Source organism: Sorex fumeus, unplaced genomic scaffold (assembly GCF_029834395.1).
Source record: "Sorex fumeus unplaced genomic scaffold, SorFum_2.1 ptg000169l, whole genome shotgun sequence".
In the NCBI taxonomy this organism is placed as follows: Eukaryota; Metazoa; Chordata; class Mammalia; order Eulipotyphla; family Soricidae; genus Sorex; species Sorex fumeus.
The window spans coordinates 660,693-682,815 of record NW_026606226.1 but is presented as its reverse complement, the minus strand read 5'-3'; the positions used below and the strand labels follow the sequence as shown (position 1 = coordinate 682,815).

At 53.7% G+C, this 22,123-nt stretch overlaps 3 protein-coding genes across 4 annotated transcripts; 2 read left to right on the top strand and 1 right to left on the bottom strand.

Moving 5' to 3' along the window:
* Window positions 1–271: 271 nt before the first annotated feature.
* Window positions 272–11,218, top strand: FOXR1 (forkhead box R1). Its single transcript, XM_056107702.1, has 6 exons — window positions 272–347; window positions 8,195–8,290; window positions 8,377–8,621; window positions 8,935–9,164; window positions 10,152–10,390; window positions 11,169–11,218. The coding sequence occupies exons 1-6, from the start codon at window positions 287–289 to the stop codon at window positions 11,195–11,197; spliced, it is 900 nt and encodes a 299-aa protein (XP_055963677.1). The 5' UTR covers window positions 272–286; the 3' UTR covers window positions 11,198–11,218.
* A 2,752-nt stretch (window positions 11,219–13,970) lies between these two features.
* On the top strand, window positions 13,971–19,558 carry CENATAC (centrosomal AT-AC splicing factor). 2 transcript variants are annotated; one of them, XM_056107605.1, is made up of 11 exons: window positions 13,971–14,144; window positions 14,309–14,436; window positions 14,929–15,027; window positions 17,305–17,371; window positions 17,446–17,508; window positions 17,805–17,866; window positions 18,081–18,186; window positions 18,607–18,637; window positions 19,032–19,121; window positions 19,199–19,331; window positions 19,412–19,558. In XM_056107605.1, the coding sequence occupies exons 1-11, from the start codon at window positions 14,025–14,027 to the stop codon at window positions 19,467–19,469; spliced, it is 957 nt and encodes a 318-aa protein (XP_055963580.1). In that variant the 5' UTR covers window positions 13,971–14,024; the 3' UTR covers window positions 19,470–19,558. The 2 variants fall into 2 exon arrangements, with proteins under 2 accessions (XP_055963580.1, XP_055963579.1); XM_056107604.1 differs by having other exon boundaries at window positions 14,273–14,436; window positions 19,412–19,545.
* Window positions 19,522–22,042, bottom strand: RPS25 (ribosomal protein S25). Its single transcript, XM_056107606.1, has 5 exons — window positions 21,894–22,042; window positions 21,581–21,676; window positions 20,871–21,054; window positions 19,675–19,773; window positions 19,522–19,595 (listed from the first exon to the last, which is right to left on the bottom strand). Exons 1-4 carry the CDS (start codon window positions 21,894–21,896, stop codon window positions 19,679–19,681), a joined length of 378 nt encoding a protein of 125 aa, XP_055963581.1. The 5' UTR covers window positions 21,897–22,042; the 3' UTR covers window positions 19,522–19,595; window positions 19,675–19,678.
* Window positions 22,043–22,123: the final 81 nt, after the last annotated feature.

Genomic DNA, 22,123 nt, shown 5'->3' with positions numbered 1-22,123 from the left:
CAGGTTCTGATGCCGCTCGGTCCCGGGGGTCCTCAGCTGCAGCAGTGGGCGCGGGGGGCGCCGGAGGGGGTCGGGCTTCTCCACCGGGAAGCGTTGCGCACCTGGGCCCAGCCGAGCAGTGGATCCGGGCAGCGGCGCGGGAGGACGTGGCCGGCCGGGGCCCAGCGGCAGTGCTCCCCCTCTGCCTGCCCGGCGCCCCGTCTCCCCGAAGGTGGACCTCAAACTCCAACACCCCGACCTCTGGGCCGGCCTCCATGGCCAGGTGCCGGGGTTGCTGGACTGGGACATGGCCAACGAGGTCTTCCTGGCCTGCACCACCGACCACTTGCCCCCGACGCAGCAGAACCGTGAGTATGGGCGCGGGCCGGGCCGGGGTGGGGCCTGCGCGACCCCACTCGGGAGGGCCCTGGCTGGAAAGGCCGCTCCAGGCATCCGGGTCCGGCCCCGGGCTCCACCCCCCTCCCCCCCAGCTCCCGCCGAGAACTTTCTGGAGCCTTTCGTCCTGCGTCAGCCCATCGCCTTTGCACATGGGTGCTACTCATTCCGCGAGGAGTTCTGGTTCTGGTTCTGCTCCTCCCGGGCCCAAATCAAGCGTTCCGGTGCCAGAACAGAGCCGTACTTTTTTTTTTTTTTGCTTTTTGGGTCACACCCGGCAATGCACAGGGGTTACTCCTGGCTCTGCACTCAGGAATTACCCCTGGCGGTGCTCAGGGGACCCTATGGGATGCTGGGAATCGAACCCGGGTCGGCCGTGTGCAAGACAAACGCCCTGCCCGCTGTGCTACTGCTCCAACTCCCAGAGCTGTACTCCTTTCCTCTTTAACAAACAGAACAAAATCCAAAGAACTGCTGCTGTCGGCTCCGTCTGGAGTCGTCTGCCCACCTGTACTGACCCCCAGGATTTGCAGAGCGCCCACCCAGGGGCTTTTTAAAAAAAACGGGTCTTGAGGCTGGGGCCATAGGAGCGCTGGGAGGGCGTTTGTTTTGCACACGGCCCATCCGGGTTCATTCCTTGGCGTCCCTGAGCACCACCCAGGAGTAACCCCCAAGCATCGCCGGGTGTGACCCAAAAAGCCAAATAAATAAATAAAAATAAAAAATGGGTCTTTGAGTAGAGTGTGTGTCTTGCACGGGGCTGGCCATCAGCTTCCATCCCTGTACCCATAGGTCCTTTGAACTTGGCCAGGAGTGATCCCTGAGCATCACTGGGTGTGGCCACAAAACTACAGCCAAAATACTTTTTTTTTTTTTGGACTGTTTCTGGGCTTCAAGTGCAGAGTGACATTGATGCAGGGCCTGGGATGAATTTTCCTCTTTGTGGTTCTCATCCCTGACCCCATCACCTTTCACCCCGCAGCAGTATTCACTCTTGGTGATGCCTGTTGGTAGGTGGGTACCTTTCAAATCTACTTAGCATGATTTGCATCTCGGGTGGTCTTCACGCACGGCAAGCAGTCCTCATCATTGGTGGAGCAGCCCTCCTTTGCCTCATCCAGTCCTGGACACTGGTGATAGCAGTGAACAAGACAGACAAGGCAGGGTCCGAGAGAACCTGCACGCACCCAGGCTTGACTCCCAGCACCACCTAAAACCCCCAGAGCGATGCCTGAGGACAGAGCCAGGACCCCCTCGTAGAACTGGGAATAACCCCTCATCCCTGCCTGTATAATCCCAAAACCGAAACAAAACCAAAGAAAACATTAAAAAAAAAAAAGGGTTGGGTTGGGGAGGGTCATAGTTTGGTCTTCCTAATAAATGAGGAAGATGAGCAAAGTTGCAGGGGCTGAACTAGTGAGCCCAGAAGCTTATTTTAAAGATCCTGGACAGTTTTCCAAGGGGAAGTAACATGTAAGGAGGCCCCTAGGCACCAAGCAGATAGGGAAGAACCTGAAAGCAGCAGCAGGTGGGAGGGGGGAGAGGGGGGGCAGCTTGCCTTTGGCATTGAAGACAGGAATTGACCTTGGACCAGACCCTGGCTGAAAGGTTTCAAGCAGAGGAAGTGACTGATCCCCAACATCCTGAGCTCAAGCAGAGGAAGTGATTGATCCCCCCAACATCCTGAGCTTGTTAGCTGGGCCATTGCATAGGATGCTTGTATTGGGGCTTATTTTTTATTTGGTTGGGATCCACATCCACTGGTCCTCAGAGAGCTTGTGCTTGGCAGTGATCAGGGGTCCAGATAAAGCTTAGGGGGCAGACCTGGGCTTCTGCACGGAAAGCCAGTGCATCAGCCCCTGGCACTGCCTCCCTGGCTCCTGGAGTTGATTTCACGCTCGCTACCGTCACTAAGATCTCGAAGGATGCTTGCACACAGATCCCCTCGTTTGCATTTTGCCCCGAAAATGATGCAGCTGAGCCTGCAGAAATCATATTCTGAAAAGATCGCTCTGGCTGCTGTGGCAGGCACACTGGCAGTGCAGAGAGACGGTGCGGGAAGCCAGGAGGCATCGGTGCCAGCTGTAGTGAGGAGGGCGGGGAGGATGGGAGACTAGACCACTGACGGCTGACTGGGCTGGGAGTGGAGGATGAGGTCAGAGTAGGAGCCGCTGTGATGACTGATGGAGCAGATGTGTGTTATCAGAACGAGATGACAGGGGCTGGAGCACAACACAAAGATTTCTGCTCTGGAGCCAGGGAGATCATAGAGGTGTTAAGGCATCCTGCTGACCCGGGTTCAAATCTTTAGCACTGCCAGGGTCACTGCTGAGCACAGAGCCAGGAACAGCCCTAAGCACCCTAAGTGTGGTTCCCCCCCCTCCAGAATTTTTTTTATAGTTTATAGGTTTTTTGTTTGTTTTTGGCTTTTTGGGTCACACCCAGTGATGCTCAGGGGTTACTCCTGGCTCTGTACTGAGGAATTACTCATGAAGTACTTGGGGGACCATACAGGATGCCGGGGATGTTACCTGGGTGAGCTGTGTGCAGGGCAAGTGCCCTACCTGCTGTACTATCCCTCAGAACTCCACTGTTTTTTTGTTTTTAACTTGAAACTATCTTGAGAATTATGGGGACAATACTAAACAAGAACTAGATTTTTTTATGCAAGTGAAATGAATGAAAATCAGAGTTTGAACTGAAGAGCCGGGGGCTGGAGAGATGGTATAGTAGATAGGGTTCTGACGTTGTACACAGCTGACCCAGATTTGATCCCCACCACCCCCTATGATTCTCCAAACCTGCAGGACTGGTCCCTGAGCACAGAGTCAAGAGTAAGCCCCGAATACCGCTGGTTGTCACCCCAGACTAAAAAATAAATAAATGAAAGTTTCGGGGAAGCAGGGAGGAACTGGGATTGTTTTTCTTTGTTTTTTGGGGGCCAGCAGTGCTGAGGGGGTGCTCCCTGCAGTGTTTTGGGGGACCAGGTGGTGCCTGAATCTGCCTGGCCCTCCTGCGTGCAAACAAGCTACTCCCTCCCCCACCCCCCCCCCCCCACACACACACTTCTCTCCCGGGCCCTGAGAGTAATTTTACCTTTCTTTTTTATCCCCACCGGCTGATACCTCGAGCATACTCCCTCTGGGCTCACGGGTCACTCCTGGCATGCCTTGGGGGTCTTGTGGGGTGCAGGGGATGGAACACGGGGTCTGCCTTGGAGCTAGGCAAGCCCCTACGTGTACTCTCTCTCCAGCCCCAGGAGTTGGTTTTTGACTGAAATTCTAGGAGTTGTGAGTTGTAACGGCTGGGGAAGACTCCCCCACAGCTGAATTAAATAATAGATCCACCAGGAGGGGAATAGAGCCTCATTGGACTGAGGAGTGTTTTGGGCTGAAGGGCCATTCTGTGTTCTATGGTATTGTGTATTTCATGAAGTTGCAATTTCTAGTACTCCAAGTTCCTTTGCGTGGGGTCAGATTTCTGTCTGGTCTTTGTTTTCTCTCCGCCTGGAGGATTGCCTTGAACATTAGTTGTGGTGAGTGTCCGTTATTAATTCTGAAAAATTCTTTATTCCTCTTTTGTTCTGAAATAGATGTCACAGGGAACAGAATTTTAGATGCCCAGTTTAGGACTCTGAAGCTGTTTCTCCTCTTCCCTCTGCCGTCCATTGTTTTTGACCAGAATTATGCTGGTTTTGGGGATACCAGAGAGACAGTGCAGCAGGTAGGGCTAAATTTACCTTGTACACAGCCAACCTGGGTTCGATTCCCATATGGGCCTCCAACCAACACCATGAGTAATGCGGATGTGGCCAAAAAAAAAATATGCTAGTGTTTTTTCCTTGTTTTTGGTTTAGGGTTCACATCCTGCAGTGCGTGGGACGTTCTCCTGGCTCAGTGCTCAGGGATCACTCCTGGCAGGGCTCAGGGGACCGTATGTGTTAGGTTGACCCAGAGGGCTCAGAGCAGAAGGGACCTGAAAGCTGCCAGTGAGCGCCTGCAGCGGGGCTTGTGAAACCACCTAGAGATTTTTTTCATCCTGTTAGAATTCCTGGAACTTGCACAGAAGCTCTTATTCCTCCTGTTCTGCTCTTTTTCCCACGGCAAATTGCCCTCTGAGATGTCCAGGCAGCCTCACTTGGGCACGACTTCACTGGCCTCTTTAGAGACCCGTGAACCTGGCCGGTAGGACTCTTTCCTTCTTCCAATAAACCCCTTCTCAGCCGGGCTCCATTTTTTTTTTTTTTTAATGTTGGGTCACAGTGGTGCACAGGGGTTACTCCTGGCCCATGCACTCAGGAATTATTCCTGGCGGTGCTCAGGGGACCATATGGGATGCTGGGAATTGAACCCAGGTCAGCCACATGCAAACCAAACGGCCTACCCACTGTGCTATCGCTCCAGTCCCCCACCCCCCTCGGGCTCCTTTCGGTTTGTTGCTTCCGCTCTGCAAAGGGAGCTCTGGGGACTAAACTCAGGCCAGCTGCATGTAGGGCAAACACTACCAGCTGTGCTGCCACTCCATCCCCCATTATGTCTTTGTTGTTGTGTTTTGTTTTTTTGTCACACCTGGCAGTACTCAGGGGTCACTTCTGGTGGACTTCGGGGGACTCTTTGTGGTGGTAGGGACCAAATCCAGGTGGGCTGCATGCTAAGGCAAGTGCTCTACCTGCTAGTACTATCATTCAGGCCCCTCAGTCACTTTTTTTTTTTTTCGCTTTTTGCATCACACCAGCGATGCTCACGAGTTACTCCTGGCTCTGTACTCAGGAGTTACTCCTGGTGGTGCTCGAGGGACCGTCTGGAATGCCAGGGATTGAACACGGGTTGGCAGCGTGCAAGGCAAACTGCCCTACCTGCTGTACTGTAACTCTGGCTTCTCTCTGTCATGATGTCTTAATAATGTCACTATATTTTCTGTCATGATGTCTTAATGTCACTATGTTTTGTTATGTCTCATTTTCCATTAATGAAACAATTGCTTTTTTTTCAACTGAGTGCTTGGGGATGGAGAGATAGTACGGTGGATAAAGCATGCAGCTTGGCCTGCACCTCATATGGTCCCCTGAGCACCACCAGGAGGGATCCCTGAGTGCAGAGCCAGGAGTAAGCCCTGAGCACCACCGGGTGCAGCTCCCATCAAAAAAAAAATCAAAAACAAAAACCAAACATTTACCTAGGGTCTCCTGCCTGCCATCACAGTGTCATGTGTTTAAATACCCCTTTGCTTGTTTGTTTTTCTTTTTGGGTCACACCTGGCGATGCACAGAGGTTACTCCTGGCTCATGCACTCAGGAATTACTCCTGGCGGTGCTCAAGGGACCATATGGGATGCTTGGAATTGAACCCAGGTCGGCCACATGCAAGGCAAATGCCCTACCTGCTGTGCTATCACTCCAGCCTCCCCCCTGCCTCGTTCTTTGTTGAACACATGGAAATCCATTACAATAATTGCCTTAATATCCTTTTCTGCTAACTCGATCATCTGTGGCCTTTGTAGGTCAGTGTTTCATTATTCTCCTACTTCTGTTCCTTTTCATTGGCGGATGACACCCAGAAGTAGTCGGGGTTATGTCTGGCTCAATACTTGGGGTCCATGTGGTGTCAGGGATTGAACCTGGGACTTCCGCTCACACAATTTATGTGCTTTATAAACTTCTGGACATCTCCCCTGCCCAATAATGATAGTTCTGCCCATTTCAGGCTCTCTTTTTTTCCTTTTTTGAATATTCTATTGGACATTGGCAATGTAACCATCATTCTTTCCAATCACTGAGCCAGCCAACAAGTTTGTCATTTTCCAGACCCCAAATTAGAGCCTCTATATTACAGTGACACTCCTAGGGGCTAGGAAGGTGATGAAAATAGTTTTCCAGGGCCAGAGAGATAGTACAGTGGGAAAGGCACTTGATTTGCATGTAGCCAGCCCAGCATCTCCTATGGTCCTGAGTACAGTAATTTCTGAGTACAGTGTGGGGAGTAACCACTGTGCATCTCTGGGTGTGACCCCAAAACAAAAACAAAACAAAAAAGTAATAGTTTTGCTCTGTCCCCGCAGCCAGCATAGCCCCAAAACACCAGTACAAGACTGATTCCAAGCCTGCCCTGTAGTCCTGAGGTTTGTGTTTTCAAAAAGCCAGAGGCGCTCTCTCTCTTGCTGCACGCGTTCACTGGTCTCAGGCTGCTTCCCCCATCCCCGGGAGGCGGACATGGTGAAGGAAGGAATGAGGGCCAGGCTGGTCGGTATCAATGTAGTTTATTCCAATCTTCACTCCCCTTCTGCTTCTCTCTCTCAAGCCTGAGCCCCTCTCACTTCTGACTCTGCCCTCTGGAGCCCAAGCCCCCTCCAAGCTTACAGTCTCAGTTTATATAGCAATCATGTAGGATAGTGATACAGAGGTGGGTTGAACATTAACAAATCAACAAAGAGAGGTAAAACCATTCCTCCAGGAGATTAACTCAAGGATAAAATCTCATCTAAAGAGATTACTCCAGATTACTAGGAGATCCGCTCAAGGGTGGGATCCTAACAACGGTGTGTTCTTTCCTCAGCTAGTAATCCACTTAAATAGTTGTAGTAAATCTACTTCTGATACTTCTAGCAATGTCATCCTGTATGAGCACAGTAAGAGATATAAGCTTAAGGTTTGGTTCTTCCTGAGGACATCTCGCTATACATTCCACAGTCCTCAGGCCAGTTTAGTCTTTCTAGCCCCAGCGGGGTCCTAGTCTTGTCGTTACCCTTGGATCATGACAGCATTTGTCTATGACCATGCCCTCAACTTATAGTTGAGTTTCGTGGCACTTTGGCCTGGCCCATTTCGATGCCAGGGTAGCTCATAGCTTGCCCTGGGTCCATTCAGTCCCTCACCGGGACCCTGCTTTTGAGGTGCTAGGAACTAAGGGCAACTGAGTCAAGAAAGCACATGCCCAGGAGTAAATATTATTCGAGTCAATCAACTCCCAAGTTACAAAGCATAATATTAACTGTCTTCCTGTGTCCATACAGAAAGGACATTGCTTTAAGGTAAACTATGCAAAAGATGAGAAAAGCAATATTTAACTTACAAGTTCAGTGTCCTAAAAGGATCTGATCTTATAGAATCTGATTAAGGAAAAAGGTGATTAACTGGCTGGGGAGGAGAGCACAGAGAAGAGTCTACAGATAAACACAGAGGAATGGAAGTGACTCCGAGCACTGTGATGGGTGTAACCAATAAACCTAAGCTCCCTGTGGCAATGTTATCCTACACTGAGGCAGTGATCAGACAGAATGAGAGTAACCGTCAGCAGGCGACACTGTGAATCGTACTCTAGAACAGGGAGGATTACTCTAGAACAGGGAGGACGGGTGATTTGAGACAGCTTGCTTCAGAGACCTTCCTAGAGGCCCTAGGGCAAGGGGAAGAAATACACAAAAAAATCCAAAGCCAGGCCGGAGAGCTAGCAGAGGGGGGAAGGCACTCACCTCGCAGCAGCTGGCCCTGGTTGAATCTCTGGCATCACCTCTGGTCTCTCCACACATCTGAATACTGAGTAGGGAGTAGTTACTAAGCACTGCAGGATATAGGCCCACACACTCTGCTACACCCCCTAATAACAAAGCCCGAAAGGGCTGAAAGAAACGATCTGGGCTGGCGGGGAGGTGGTTAGAAGGGTAAATGCAATGCATGCATGTGGCGGGGGCAGAGAAGGCCAAGGAAAGTCAGAAGCTCGTGTGAGAAGGCAGCTGGAGCCTCAGTTTGCCCCTTATAGCGTGGGATTCCGGGTGGGTGCACCAGGCTCTGGGCCCTTTTCACCCTCTTCTCTCTTCCTGCCAGTTGCCAAATACAAACTTCAAATAGTCGAACCACCAGCACTGACTCTGAACAAAGAAGCCAACTTTAAGGATGGTAAGGAAGGGAGTGGGGCTCCCTGTGGCCTGGGCTGCAACCCAGAATCCCCCACCCTCAAAGCTGGTGGGCCACCACCCGTAATCTCCTTTTCCTCTGTGCAGACTTAGCCTGTGAACCCAACCCGTGGATGTGGGTGAACCCCAACGTCGTGTTCTCCGCAGGAGAGCTGGGGGCTCCAGCACCAACTGTCAAAAGGAAGCGGCTGACAAGTCTGCTCCCCTCCCCCCAGCATCCCCCCAAAGATGAGGATTTGGACAGCTGTTCTGAGGTCACGGTGGAGTCCCCACCGCCCTTGTCCAGTGAGAAGTCGCCCCCACCGAAGCGGATGGCCTCTTCCCCCAGCCCCTGGGAGGTAGGACTTGCTGCAGGGAGCATGCATGGGCTGTGGTCTTTACTGTTGGTTTATGTTTGGGGGTCATACCTGGCGATGCTCAGGGCTCTGCACGCAGGGATCATTCCTAGCGGGCTAGGGATCAAACCTGGGTCAGCCACATGCAAGGCAAGCACGCTTGCTCCCCACTATACTGTCTCACCCCTGGGTGTGTTCTTCATGGAGCTCACCAGGGACTGAGGGGTGCCCAAAGAAGCTCTCGGGTACCTTCTTGCCAGTGGTCTCCCCGAGCAGAGGCTGTGGAGTTAGGGCCAGTTCCTGCTCTGCTCCTCAGCTCACAGAAGAGGAGGCGGAGGCAGAGGACCAGGATGACAGCTCTTCTGTGGCTCTCCTGTCCCCCCACAAAAGGGTCCCCCTCCAAGGCCTGAGGCTTCGGCACACCTGCAGCCAGGAGGGGCCACTCTGGGCCAGGCCCCCCCTCAATTACTTCCACCTGATTGCCCTGGCGTTAAGAAACAGCGCCCCCTGTGGGCTCAACGTGCAGCAGATCTATAGCTTCACGCGGTAGGTGGGGGGGGCCCTGTGAAGGGGGGGGGTCATGGGAGGGGGTCAGGGCCCTTGTTCTGGGAGCTTCCAGTGTTGGGTCCTGCCTCTGTTTTCCCATCAAGGAGAGGAGAGGAGAAATCCATTCTCAGTTCGCTTTTCCTGGATCTGCGTCTAGAGGGTTCCTTGAGAGTCTGACATGTTGTTACATTCAGACACACCCCCCACTAAACACACACACACACACACGCACACGCACAAGCACACGCACACCTCAACTTTTTTGTTTTTCAATGGGAAAAAAATGATTTCTTTTTTTGTTTCGTTTTGGCTTTTTGGGTTACACCTGACGATGCCCAGAGCTTACTCCTGGCTCTGCACTCTGGCTTTGCTTAGGGGATATGGGATGCCGGGGATCAAACCCAGGTCAGCCGTGTGCAACGCAAGAAGCCTACCTGCTGTACTGTTGCCCTGACCCTGTGATTTTATTTCTGAGGGTCGAGGACGCTCTCTTAATTCTTGCCCCCATAAATGCACTTGGCTCTCGTTTCCCGCCTTCCCTCTCAGGGTGCTGTGGCCTGAAGTTTTCCCAGCGTGTCCTCAAGTGCTTTCCAGGGACTCACCCCCTCGCTCTTGTGGATGGGGGGAGCATCACTTCCCAGGGTGTGAGGGGTGACCCAGAGTTTTTGGCTTTAGCCTTTGTCTTGGCAGACTTACTTCCAAGTGCTCTCATTCCTGGGGTGAGTCCTGCATCTGAGGCAGGGAGAAAGGTGCTGGGGGTGGGCACAGAACCGCGAGGCTGGGTCAAGGAGCTGAGAGTTTGCAGGTACCAGGTGTCCAGCGGGGGTTTGCCACATGTGCCATTAGCTGGGAGCCATTGTGCCAATGTGCTGGCCGCTGGCCCCCTTGGCGGTGCTGAGCTTCTGGCCCCCTGGGCGAGAACCTTCTCCAGGATACTGCGTCTCGCAGAGAAACCCTGCCTTTCCTTACGGGCCTCCCTGTCCACAGACAACATTTCCCCTTTTTCCGGACGGCTCCAGAAGGCTGGAAGAACACCATCCGCCACAACCTCTGTTTCCGAGACAGCTTTGAGAAGGTGCCTGTCGGCCCCGAGGATGGGGCCAGCCCGCGTCCTCGCTGCTGCCTGTGGAAGCTCACGGAGAAGGGCCACGCTCGGTTCCTGGCGGAGGTTCATGCCCTGGCCGCCACTCAGCTGCGGAGCATCCGGAAGTGCATGAGCCAGCCAGGTGGGATTTCCCCCCTACCCCCAGCCTCTGCCCCCCCCCCCCCCCCCGCATGCCTGAGGTCCCTGGGAGGGGGTCAGCAGATCCTGACCCAGGCTGAGGGGTGAGGGGCAATCTTGAGGGTGATGGGGATGGGGGGAGAAGGACAGCTGTAGGAAGGAGAGGGATGGAGGCCGGAGTCATAGTACAGTGGGGAGGGCGTTTGCCTTGGACACAGCTGACCCAGGGTCTGAGCCCCAGCATCCCCTCGGGTCCCCAAGCACTGGCAGGAGCGATTCCTGAGTGCAGAGCCAGGAATAACCCCTGAGCATTGCTAGGTGTGGGTCACACCTAGCAATGCTCAGGGGTTATTCCTGGCTCTGCACTCAGGAATTATTCCTGGCAGTGCTTGGGGGACCATATGGGATGCCGGGGATTGAACCCAGGTTGGCCACGTGCAAGGCAAACGCCCTACCCACTGTGCTATGGCTCCAGCCCCAGAAAAAAAATTTTTTTAAAGGGTAAGGGTAGCAATAGTCTGAGACCAGGGGGTTCCCTTCCCACCCCTTGCCCAGTACATATACAGGCATGAGTTTTGAAGGTCCAAGGTTCCTGGAGAAACAACTCGGGTACAGGAGACCCCAGTTGTGAGCCCAGCAGCCTGGGAACACCGTGGGAAGCATGATGGAGAATCTACATCCGGAGGGGGCCTGTCTCTTCCTGGAGAAGGAAGAAAGCCAAGTGCTCTGTGTGAGGGGCAGGCACCCGGCTGTAGCCCCCTGACGCTGTCCTTTCCTTACAGATGTGATGCCTTTCCTCTTTGACCTTTGACCCCAAAGAGTACGAGTCCACCCACACCACATTAAAGTTCATCTCCAGCAGCAGCCTGGCCTGTGGGTGCCTTTGTGGTCAGAGGGGTGGGGGGTCAGTTCCAGAGCCCCCCCCTTGCATACAGCCTGGAGAGCATCCCTGTCCTGGGCTCCCACAGTGGGCCACCACCCTGCCCTCTCCCCTCTGTTTGCTCCCCGCAGCAAGTGAGTCCCCTAAAGCCACAGGATGGGAGGAAAGAAGACCAGAGGCTCGTGGGCAGAGAGAAAAACCTGCCTCTGCCCATGTGCGCTTGAGTAGAAGCTTCTCCTCACCTCGCTCTTTCACTCCCTATGCCAGGCCTATGCGTGCTAAGGGTTCAGTGAAATTCCAAGTGATTCTCTCTGGATGGACATAACAGATATCAGATGTGCTGAGAAGAGTGAGAGAAAACCTTCCAGTGAGGGCTGGAGCGATAGCACAGCGGGTAGGGCGTTTGCCTTGCAAGCGGCCAACATGGCCGACCCGAGTTCGATTCCTCCGCCCCTCTTGGAGAGCCCGGCAAGCTACCGAGAGTATCTCACCCGCATGGCAAAGCCTGGCAAGCTCCCTGTGGCGTATTTGATATGCCAAACACAGTAACAAGTGTCACAATGGAGATGTTACTGGGCCCACTCAAGCAAATTGATGAACAACGGAAGACAGTGCCAGTGAGCTTATTGTAAGTCTAGGGGCTGGAGTGATAGCGCCGCAGGTAGGGTGTTTGCCTTGCACGCGGCCAACCCGGGTTCAATTCCCAGCATCCTATAGGGTCCCCCGAGCTCCACCAGGAGTGATTCCTGAGTGCAGAGCCAGGAGTAACACCTGTGCATCGCCAGGTGTGACCCAAAAAGAAAAAAAAAAGAACTCTAGAAGAGCAGAGGGCTCTAGGAAAGGGTTTGGACAAAATGTGAAGAATGGAAGGAGGAGAAACAGCATGGACAAAGTCTGGTGCTTCCCAGCCTCCTGAGAGACCGAGGAACTAGCGTCAGCACACATCACCAAGGGGCATCTGGGTGGAAGGTGGGCGGGCAAGAGCTAAAGGGCGGGAGGGGAAGTGGCCCAGAGGCATGGAACAGCACATAGGGCACTTGCCTTGAGCTGGGTCGATCCCCACCGCTCCAAGCACTGCCAGGAGTCATTCCGGAGCACAGAGCCAGGAGTAAGCCCTGAGCATCATTGGGTGTGCTCCTGCCTCAAAAAAACAAAAAAAGAGCTAAGGGGGCATTCATTTATCCTTGGGACAGTTTTGTTATGGTGGGGGTTGAGCCACACTTGGAACTGCTCAGGGAATCATCAGCGATGCCAGCCCACCATATGCAAAGCAAGCATCTTAACCTCTCTCCGATTCTCCAGCTTCACCTTTCTTTATTTTAAATAATATTCCTGTCACTCTATTCTAAAAAAAAAAAAAACCCCAAGGCCAGATAGATACTACAAAGCCTTTGCCTTGTATGTGGCCAGCCTGCGTTTGATCCTGGCATCACCTGTGGTCCTCTCAGTCCCACCAAGAGTGATCTCCAAGCACAGAGCTGGGAGTGCTCCCTGAGCACCTCTGGGTGTGGCCCCAAAACCAAAAATAAAAACAACTAACCAAGGAACCAACTCTATTTAATTTTCAGTAACCATCTGAATCATCTCATTCAATGTCACCAAACCCTACATAACCTAGTTTTTAAAACTCCAATAAAATAACTATTTAGGGGTGGAGCGAGAGCTCTACAAGCTGAGAGAGCCTGACCTGCAGGAGGCAGGGTTTCGGCCCATTCACACCGTCTCCATCTCCGCAGCACTTTTAGGAGGGGGGACCCTCCCGAACGCGACAGAGCAAGGAGCAGCCCCTAAGCACTGAGGTGTGTCCTGGAAACAAACACCAAGGAGCCAGAGCGATAGAACAGCGGGGAGGGTGTTTGCCTAGCATGCAGTCAACCCCGGTTCAATCCCCGGCATCCCATATGGTTCTCTGAGCACCGCCAAGAGTAATTCCTGAATGCAGAGCCTCAGGAGTAACCCCTGAGCATTGCAGTGTCTGACCCCCCCCCAAAAAAAAACCACCACCTAATTCTACAGATGTAGATATGTATAAAGAACTCATCAGGACTTTCATAGACTGAAAAATGCCAATATACCAGCACCAAAGGTTCCTTCCTAGCTGTCCTTTGCGGGGTAGGGTGGGCTGGGGGTGCGTGCAGATCTTTGGGTAACATTCAGCAGTGCTCACACAAGCAGTAAGCACCCTCTATCCTTTCTGTCAGGCCCCACGTATCTGTGATTTTTTTTTGGGGGGGGTCACACTCGGCGATGCACAGGGGTTATTCCTGGCTCTGCATTCAGGAATTACTCCTGGCGGGACCCTATGGGATGCTGGGAATAGAATCCCGGTCGGCCGCCTGCAAAGCAGGCGCCTTACCCGCTGTGCTATTGCTCCTGCCCCTGTATCTCCGATTTTATTTGTTTGGGGCCACACCCAGCAGTGCTCAGGGATCGGGGGGGAACTTCATGGGGTGCCGGGGAACGAACACGGGCCGGCCTCGTGCAGGGCGAGCACTTTCCCCACTCCGATGTCTTTTTACCATCGAAGACGTAGCCTGCGCAGACCCTGGGTCCTGCAGGTCCACCACCCGAGCTGGCCATTCCGCGCATGCGCACAGGGGCGCGTAGGGAGGGGGCGGGACGCTCTGCGCGGCCCCTGGTTGCAGTGGCGCCTTCCCGCCGCGCGGGGGCGCGGGGCGCCGCGGACCCGCCTCGCGGGGTCAGGGGTCACCGGAAGACGGCGGATGGGCTGCCGGGCGCTGGTACCCAGACGCGGGCCATGGCGCCGGCGCAGCGCTGTCCCCTGTGCCGCCAGACCTTCTTCTGTGGTCGCGGGCACGTTTACAGTCACAAGCACCAGCGGCAGCTGAAGGTGGCTTTGGAGCGGCTGCTGCCCCAGGTGCGGAGCTCTCGGGGTGGGGGTGGGGGCCGCCGTGGAGGTCGGAGAGGTGGACGGGCCCGGGGGTGGGGGGGGGACGCGCGCCCAGGACCCCCTTGGCCGCCACCCTTAGTGCCCGCCGCGCCCAGGTGGAGGCCGCGCGCAAGGCTGTCCGCGCCGCGCAGGTGGAGCGGTACGTGCCGGAGCACGAGCGGCGCTGCTGGTGTCCGTGCTGCAGCTGCGAGGTGCGGAAGCACCTGAGCCACGCCAACCTGACGGTGCTGCACGGCGGGCTGCTGGAGCACCTGGCCAGGTGAGAGCCGGCCCCCGGGGCGCCCTCCGTCGTTGCCCCGCCGCCGCTGGGAGGGAAGATGCCAGGGCAGGGGCCGGGCGAGCCGATGGATCCAGTCGCCCTCGGCATTGCCACAGTCCCAGCGGGTTGGCTGGTTCAGTTGGGAATTGGGTTACCTCTCATCTCCTCCCTGGATCTCTCTTTTGGGGGGGTGAGGAGGGGATCGGGTCACACCTCGTGGTGCTCAAGAGCTACCTGCTAAAGAACATTCCCTGAGGGGCTGGAGCGATAGCACAGCGGGTAGGGCCTTGCACGGGGCCGACCCGGGTTCGATTCCCAGCATCCCATACCCTGAGCACCTCCACGGGTAATTCCTGAGTGCAGAGCCAGGAGGAACCCCTTTGCATCGCCAGGTGTGACCCAAAAAGCAAAAATATATAAATAAATAAAATTTTAAAAATAAAGAACATTCCGTGATCGCACTGAGATTGCCTCTTCTCTCTCCACTCACAGCCCAGAGCACAGGAAAGCAACCAATAGGTTCTGGTGGGAGAACAAGGCCGAGGTCCAGATGAAAGAGAAATTTCTGATCTCTCAGCAGGATTACACACGGTCAGTGCTGGCTGTCAGGTGACCTAACTGTGTGAATGCTGGTACTGGAGCATCTAGTCGTTGCCCACTCGGCAAGGATTTCCAGCCTTGGCGTCTCTGCCTGCTGTTTATTATAAGCACAATGCTGGATGCAAAACAAAAGATGACCGGCTCCTTGGAGGTTTTATAATCCAGTTGGGGGGATTGGATTTACAGTGCATTTAACAAATAGAGTTCGATTCCTCCGCCCCTCTCGGAGAGCCCGGCAAGCTACCGAGAGTATTCGATATGCCAAACACAGTAACAACAAAGTCTCCAATGGAGACGTTACTGGGCCCGCTTGAGCAAATCGACGATCAACGGGAGGGCCTTTACCTTTACCTTTACCTTAACAAATAGAGAATATTGTGTAGTAAAACTGTAAGGGACCAGAGCGATAGTACAGCGGGTAGGCAGTTTCCTTGCACATGGCCCAGTTCAATCCTGGGCATTACTTATGGTACCACAAACACCACCAGAAGTGATACCTGAGTGCAGAGCCAGGAGTAACCCCAGAGCACCACTGGATATGGCCCCAGAACAAAAAGTTGACTGTAAGCAACTACTTAAATAGGTGGAGAAAGTACAGTGGGTAAGATGCTGCTGACCCGGATTTGATCCCTAGCACTGCCAGGAGTGATCCTTGAGCAGAATCAGAAATGGCTCTGTATATATCTGAGCATAGCCATGCTGGGCCTAAAAACAGAGAAGTATCAAAAAGGACTGGTGACCAGAGATGTAACTTGGTAATGTTTTAGTGAGGTGGGAGTGGGACAAGACCCCACACAGTGGTGCTCAGGGGTTACTTCTGGGACCATAAGATACCAGGAATCAAACCCGGGGATTCATGCATGCAAGTCAAGTGGTTTAACCACTGACTGAGGGACACCGCCAACCTGAATTTGTTGTTGTGGTTTTGGGGGGCCCCACCCTGCAGTGCCCAAGGAATCATCCCTGTAGTCTAGTGATGGCTTGTAGATAATTCCTGTTCTTTTTTTTTTTTCTTCCTTTTTGGGCCACACCCGGCAATGCACAGGGGTCACTACTGGCTCTGCGCTTAGGAATTACCCCTGGCAGTGCTCAGGGGACCATATGGGATGCTGGGAATCTAACCCAGGTCGGCTGCGTGCAAGGCAAACGCCCTACCCGCTGTGCTATTGCTCCAGCCCCTATAATTCCTGTTCTCTGATGTGTGCTGAACTATCCAGAGTTTTGGCTCATAATTTTCTGAAATGCACTTTATTTAGGCTTTTTTTTTTGGGTCACACCAGGCAATGCACAGTTGTTATTCCTGGCTCTGCACTCAGGAATCACTCTTGGCGTTGCTCGGGGGACCCTCAGGGATGCTGAGGATCGAGCCCTGGTCAGCTGCATGCAAGGCAAATACCCTCCCCGGCGAAAGGCACTTTAAAGACCCAGGGAGAAACTTAGTAGCAAAATGCCTTGTGAGCATGCTCCATGCTGAGTATGGGCGTGTATGCCTGAGTGTGATACCAGCAACTCTGCTGTTCAGAGATCCCTGGCACCAGCACATCATGTGTCACCTCCAGGGTACTGCAGCAAAGAGCATCTGCAGGACCCAGGTAGCAGTGAAGTGCGTACTTTTATGGAGACATGGGCTTGACCCCAGCACACTTTTTTTCTTTCTTTTGCTTTTTGGGTCACACCCGGCAATGCACAGGGGTTACTCCTGGCGGTGCCCGGGGGACCATATAGGATGCTGGGAATCGAACCCAGGTTGGCCGCATGCAAGGCAGACGCCCTACCCGCTGTGCTATCGCTCCAGCCCTCCAGCACACTTTTTGTTTTGGCTAAGAAGAAATATGTGTATCAAAAAGAGAGGATTGGGGGGCTGGAGCGATAGCACAGCAGGTAGGGCGTTTGCCTTGCACGCGGCCGACCCAGGTTTGATTCCCAGCATCCCATATGGTCCCCTGAGCACCACCAGGAGCAACCCCTGTGCATCGCCGGGTGTGGCCCAAAAAGAAAAAAAAAGAGAGGATTGGGCTAGGGAGGTCTGTCTAAAGACTGGTGCACACCTTTGTATGTGGGAGGCTGGGGTTCAATCCCCAGTACCACCAGCTGTCCCCACCTCTCCCCCCCAAAGCACCCAAGGGTAGACAGCATGGCGGGATGTTAACGGTGAATCTGGGTGAGACCCAGGTGCTGTTTGATTCTGAGTTGTAAAGTCCGTGATCTACTACAAGTACTTTCCCACAGGGACCGGGGTCTGGGCTGACTTGACCTTTTTCTTTTTAGCTTCAAGAAATCCATGATAAAAAGTCTGGATTCCTATGAGGAAAAAGAGGACGAGATGATCAAACAGGTGGTTATAGGAAGGCCTCTGCCGGGTTCAGCCCCCGTGAGCTGGCAGCTCTCTAAGCAGCCCCTCTCCCACAGATGGCAGCTCAGATCCGGGAGGTGGAGCAGAGCCGGCAGGAGGTGGTTCGGTCTGTCTTAGAGGTTGGTTTCCCACGGAGGATCCAGAGCAGTATCCAAATCCACTGATCCTGGCTCGCCCGGTTCCCGCTCTTCTGCAGCTCCGGGACTCCTTGCTTTCTGCACTGGGCTTCAATTCCCTTACTGTGCTGGGGGGCAGCTCGTGACAACGTGGGCAGGGCTGGGAGGCAGGTTTGCAGAATTGGGGAGGTGGGGTACCCTCCACATGCCAGCTGGTTTCCTTTCTGGAGGGCTGGAGCAGGGAATAGGCAGGCTCTTAAGCATCCGAGACACGTTTATTTTTCCTGAATCGAACTCAGCCTCAGGCAGTGCCAGACCCAGAAGAGGGCTCTTCGGCACCTGGAAACTGGACAGTTGATAGGTAAGACTTTCAGGGATCTTTGTTGGGGACTTAACCATTTGTGAGAACACTGTTTTGGGGGCCACACCTGGGTACCAAGTGATACTGGGGATTGAAGCCAGGTGCTGTGCTTGCCAAAGGCCCAGTGAGCTTTCTTCCCCGGTCTAGAAGCAGCCTGTGACTTGACGGGGTCCTGGGACCGACATTATAGGCCAGTTGAGTTTGTCTCTTTCAGCCACGTGGCCACCACCTCACAGCAGCCTTCCTATGTGGACCTGCCAGCAGCCCCTGAGTTTGACTGGATGGAGGCAGGACAGTCTTTAACCTTCATTGGCCATCAGGTACCAGCCAGGAAAGGGCTACGGTTGCTCAGGTTCTCAGACACCCGTGTCCTGGCTTTCCTAGTCTGCAACATTTCCTCCCAAGGGTCCACCATGCACAGTATACCTTTACAGGAGCCAGTACAGAGCCCTGGCCACTCTACGCCATATCCTGTCAACCCCTGCCCCAACTAGGAACCATTCTTCTCCCACTCCTGTCCATGATGTGTCCAGCAGAAGCCTCATCACCCACTGCCCTTGTCTGTGGGGCAGGCACCCATCTTTAACCCCCAAGCCCAGGACTGTCACCAATCAGTCCTTGCAGATCTAACACTGGTTCATCTTCTGCCCATGGCATTTCAAATTGGCTTCCTCCCTAGTTGCAAGGATCTGTGTATCAGCTCTTCGCTCTAACTAGTTTCCCTCCGTTTCTTACTGCAGGACACACCAGGTGTTGGCAACATCCACTCAGGTGAGGCCCCCGGTGAGGCACCTTAATGAGCAGCCACGCAGCTTCAGGCTGTGGCACTGACCTGGCAGAGGGGGTCGTTGCAGGGGCTGCCCGCCCCTACAGAAAGTTGATCCGAACAATAGTGTTGTGAAGAGTTTGTATCCTGAACACTTCCATTGAAGATGCAGAGAACTTGCCTTTCACAGCAAGCGTGCCTCAAAGGCATCACAACAACCCTAGCATCGCAGGTGGCAACCTGCAGCTGGACAAGCTAGCACCCCTCAGCTAACAGAGTATTGGAGGGAGCAGGGAGGGTGCTTGTCTTGCATGTGAACAAACCCAGGTTCAATCTCCCACCCTTTTGTCCCAAGTACATCACTCAGAAGCTTTCCTTTGTACTTCTGCTGTCTTGAAGGTGCTACGCCACCCTGGATGGTCCAAGATGAGGAGCAGTGCTCCAAGAACCAACAAATAGGACCCTCCTATGAAGAGTTCCTTAAAGAAAGTAAGTAAAAGTAAAGAGAAGCAAGGGAATCTACTCTTCTTTCACAAACAATTCACAATATATTCACTGGTCATTAGAGGAGAAGCAGAAATTAAAGAAACTGCCCCCGGATCGAGTTGGGGCCAACTTTGACCACAGTTCCAGCACAGGCACGGGCTGGCTGCCCTCTTTTGGGCGAGTCTGGAACAATGGGCGGCGCTGGCAGTCAAGGTAAGCAAGCAGGGCCCAGCATCCCCCAGCATCCCCATCCCACCAGAACTCAGCCCACTCATTCCCTTCTTCCCTTTCAGGCATCAGTTCAAAACTGAAGCTGCAGCACGGAACAGACAGTCGGATAAAAAGAGCTAATGGCACCCATCGCAAGGTTCAAAGCCCACAGATTCCACAAACATGCTGTTACCTTGTTGAAGAAACACACACATCCATTTATTTGACTTAATAAAGTTTTTATTTTTCAAAATGTACAGTTGGGACCTGTTCAGAAAAAAAAAAAGTTATCAGTCTTTCAAAGGGATGTCCCCTCCCACCACATTCCCCAAGGCCCCACTCTTACCTGCTCACGCATCTTCCCCTGCAGCTGGGGCATCCCCACCCTTGGTGTTTCTGGTGTAAATTACTTGAGCTCTGTGCTTTGAAACCAGCTTAATAAGTCCTGTGGATGAAGGAAGGTTTTGAAGTGGCAGTGCAAAGATACTCAAGAAGTCTGCCCACAATAGTGCTCTTCCCAGCTGCCAGTCCACCTCTAAACTGGGCTCACAACCTGGGTGGGGTTGTCACCCACCCACCCGCCCTCGCTATCATTCAATGCTCACTTTATCTACTTTTTATTTAATTTTTTGCTTTTTGGGCCACACCCGACAAATCACAGGGGTTACTCCTGGAGCGATAGCACAGCGGGTAGGGCGTTTGCCTTACAAGCGGCCAACATGGCCGACCCGAGTTCGATTCCTCCGCCCCTCTCGGAGAGCCCGGCAAGCTACCGAGAGTATTAGATATGCCAGACACAGTAACAACAAAGTCTCCAATGGAGACGTTACTGGGCCCGCTCGAGCAAATCGACGATCAACGGGAGGGCCTTTACCTTTACCTTTACTCCTGGCTCATGTACTCCGGAATTACTCCTGGCAGTGCTCAGGGGACCATGTGGGATGCTGGGAATCGAATCCAAGTTGGCCTCGTACAAGGCAAACGCCCTACCTGCTGTGCTATCGCTCCAGCACCTCAACATTCACTTTACACAGTAGTGAAGAATATGGAATTATTGGCAAATTTTACCTGCACTCAGCCAGGGGAAAAGGAGCATATATACGACCAGTTGGCAGGACCCATCCTGCTCTGGGCACTGGGGCCAGACTAGGATTCCAATGACATGGCACCAGCCAAGAGCCACTCTGAGGATCCCTCCTGGCCCTGCACCGAGGGTGCATATCCCCAGGCTGTGCCCAAGTCAGGACAAACCCCCAACACACATGCAGAATCGAACACTAGAGAGTCCAGAGTATTTCTACTTTCATACGTGTCAGGTTAGAACTAGACAGAAGATCTTAAGACCAAAACACAATAAAAATTAAGGTCTTGATAGGCCAACTTTACAATTGGTCTCTCAATCCCACATTAGAATTCTATTATGGTTCCCTACACACAATGAAACCTGGACGTGATCCCCAGCGGGGGTGAACCAAGACATGTGCACTGAAGCAAGACTCCCCTTGCCGTGGCCAGCAGCTGGGCCGCAGAAACCCCTCTCACCTTTACTAAGGAGCTCCTGAAGGGCAGCTCTGGCCAAGGACCCCCGAATCTTCAGCCTCTCAGACACAACAGCAGGGGTGATAAGCTTATAGTTGGGGACTTCCTTGCAGAGCTTGTCGTAGGTGGCTTTGTCAAACAAGACGAGGTTATTGAGCTTGTCCCGAACTTTGCCTTTGGACCACTTCTGCTCAAACAAAAAGAGGGGAAAGATTTAAGTCCTGGTGAAGTCTCACTCTAAAGCAACAGGCTAGACAAACCCTCAATGGGAGACTCCCGCCAGGCCCACGGAAAATCAACTCGAGACTGAGTAAGGCTGCACACTTGCACAGACACAGTTACAGAGTTCTGACTAAGAGACCAACAGCATTTAAGAGACTCAATTTTTTAAAAACTTGAAAAGAATAGGGATATAGGATGAGCCACAATGCAGAACCTTTTATATACAAGCGGTATGAACTGCCCCTTCTTCAAGGAGAGAGAAAACCTAACCAAGTTGCAACACCACAAACACAGATCTGAGCAGACCCCGTAACTTTAAACGCCATCTGTTGGCCGGGATGCCGCTTGGAGGCTGAGAGTTCGCTTCCACGCGAGTCCCTGGGTTCGAACCCCCAACACCGCCCAAAAAAACAGTCACTAAAAGGACCCGCTCCCTCCTCCAAGGAGAAAAGGACCCCCCCCGCCCCATCCGTTAGCGGAGAGTCTCCTACCTTCTTTTTCGCCTTGCCCCCAGATTTGTTCACGGGGTCTTTGTCTTTCTTGGCCGATTTTCCGGCATCTTTCTTTTTCTTGTCGTCTTTGGGAGGCTGTAACGGACGAGGAGAAGCAGAATGAGGCCAGGCCGGGACGCAGCGCCGCGCTCCCCGTCCCCGCCGCCAGCCTCGGAGCACATGGGGGAGGCCACGGCCCCGCCGCCCGAGAAGCCGCCCGGCAGCTCCGCGGGACGCCCCCCGGGGCCGCCTCGGAATCGCGCTCGCATCGGCCCGTCCCCCACGCCCCAGCGGCCTCGCATCCCGCACTCACCATCGCGAAGCTCGGAGGGCAGCAGCCGGCACTGCAACCGCGCTAAGATGTCGGACAAAAAGGAAGCCGCACTGCCCACCCAGCCCAGAAACCTCGTCTCGTGGTGAGAGCTTCCGGGGCAAGGGGCGGGGCCTCTGCCGGAAGTGCGGCGGCCGGGCCGGGAGCGCCCTCTTTCCGACTCGCCCCCGTGGGCCGCGCGTGGGACGTTGCCTCTGGTCGCGAAGCACTCA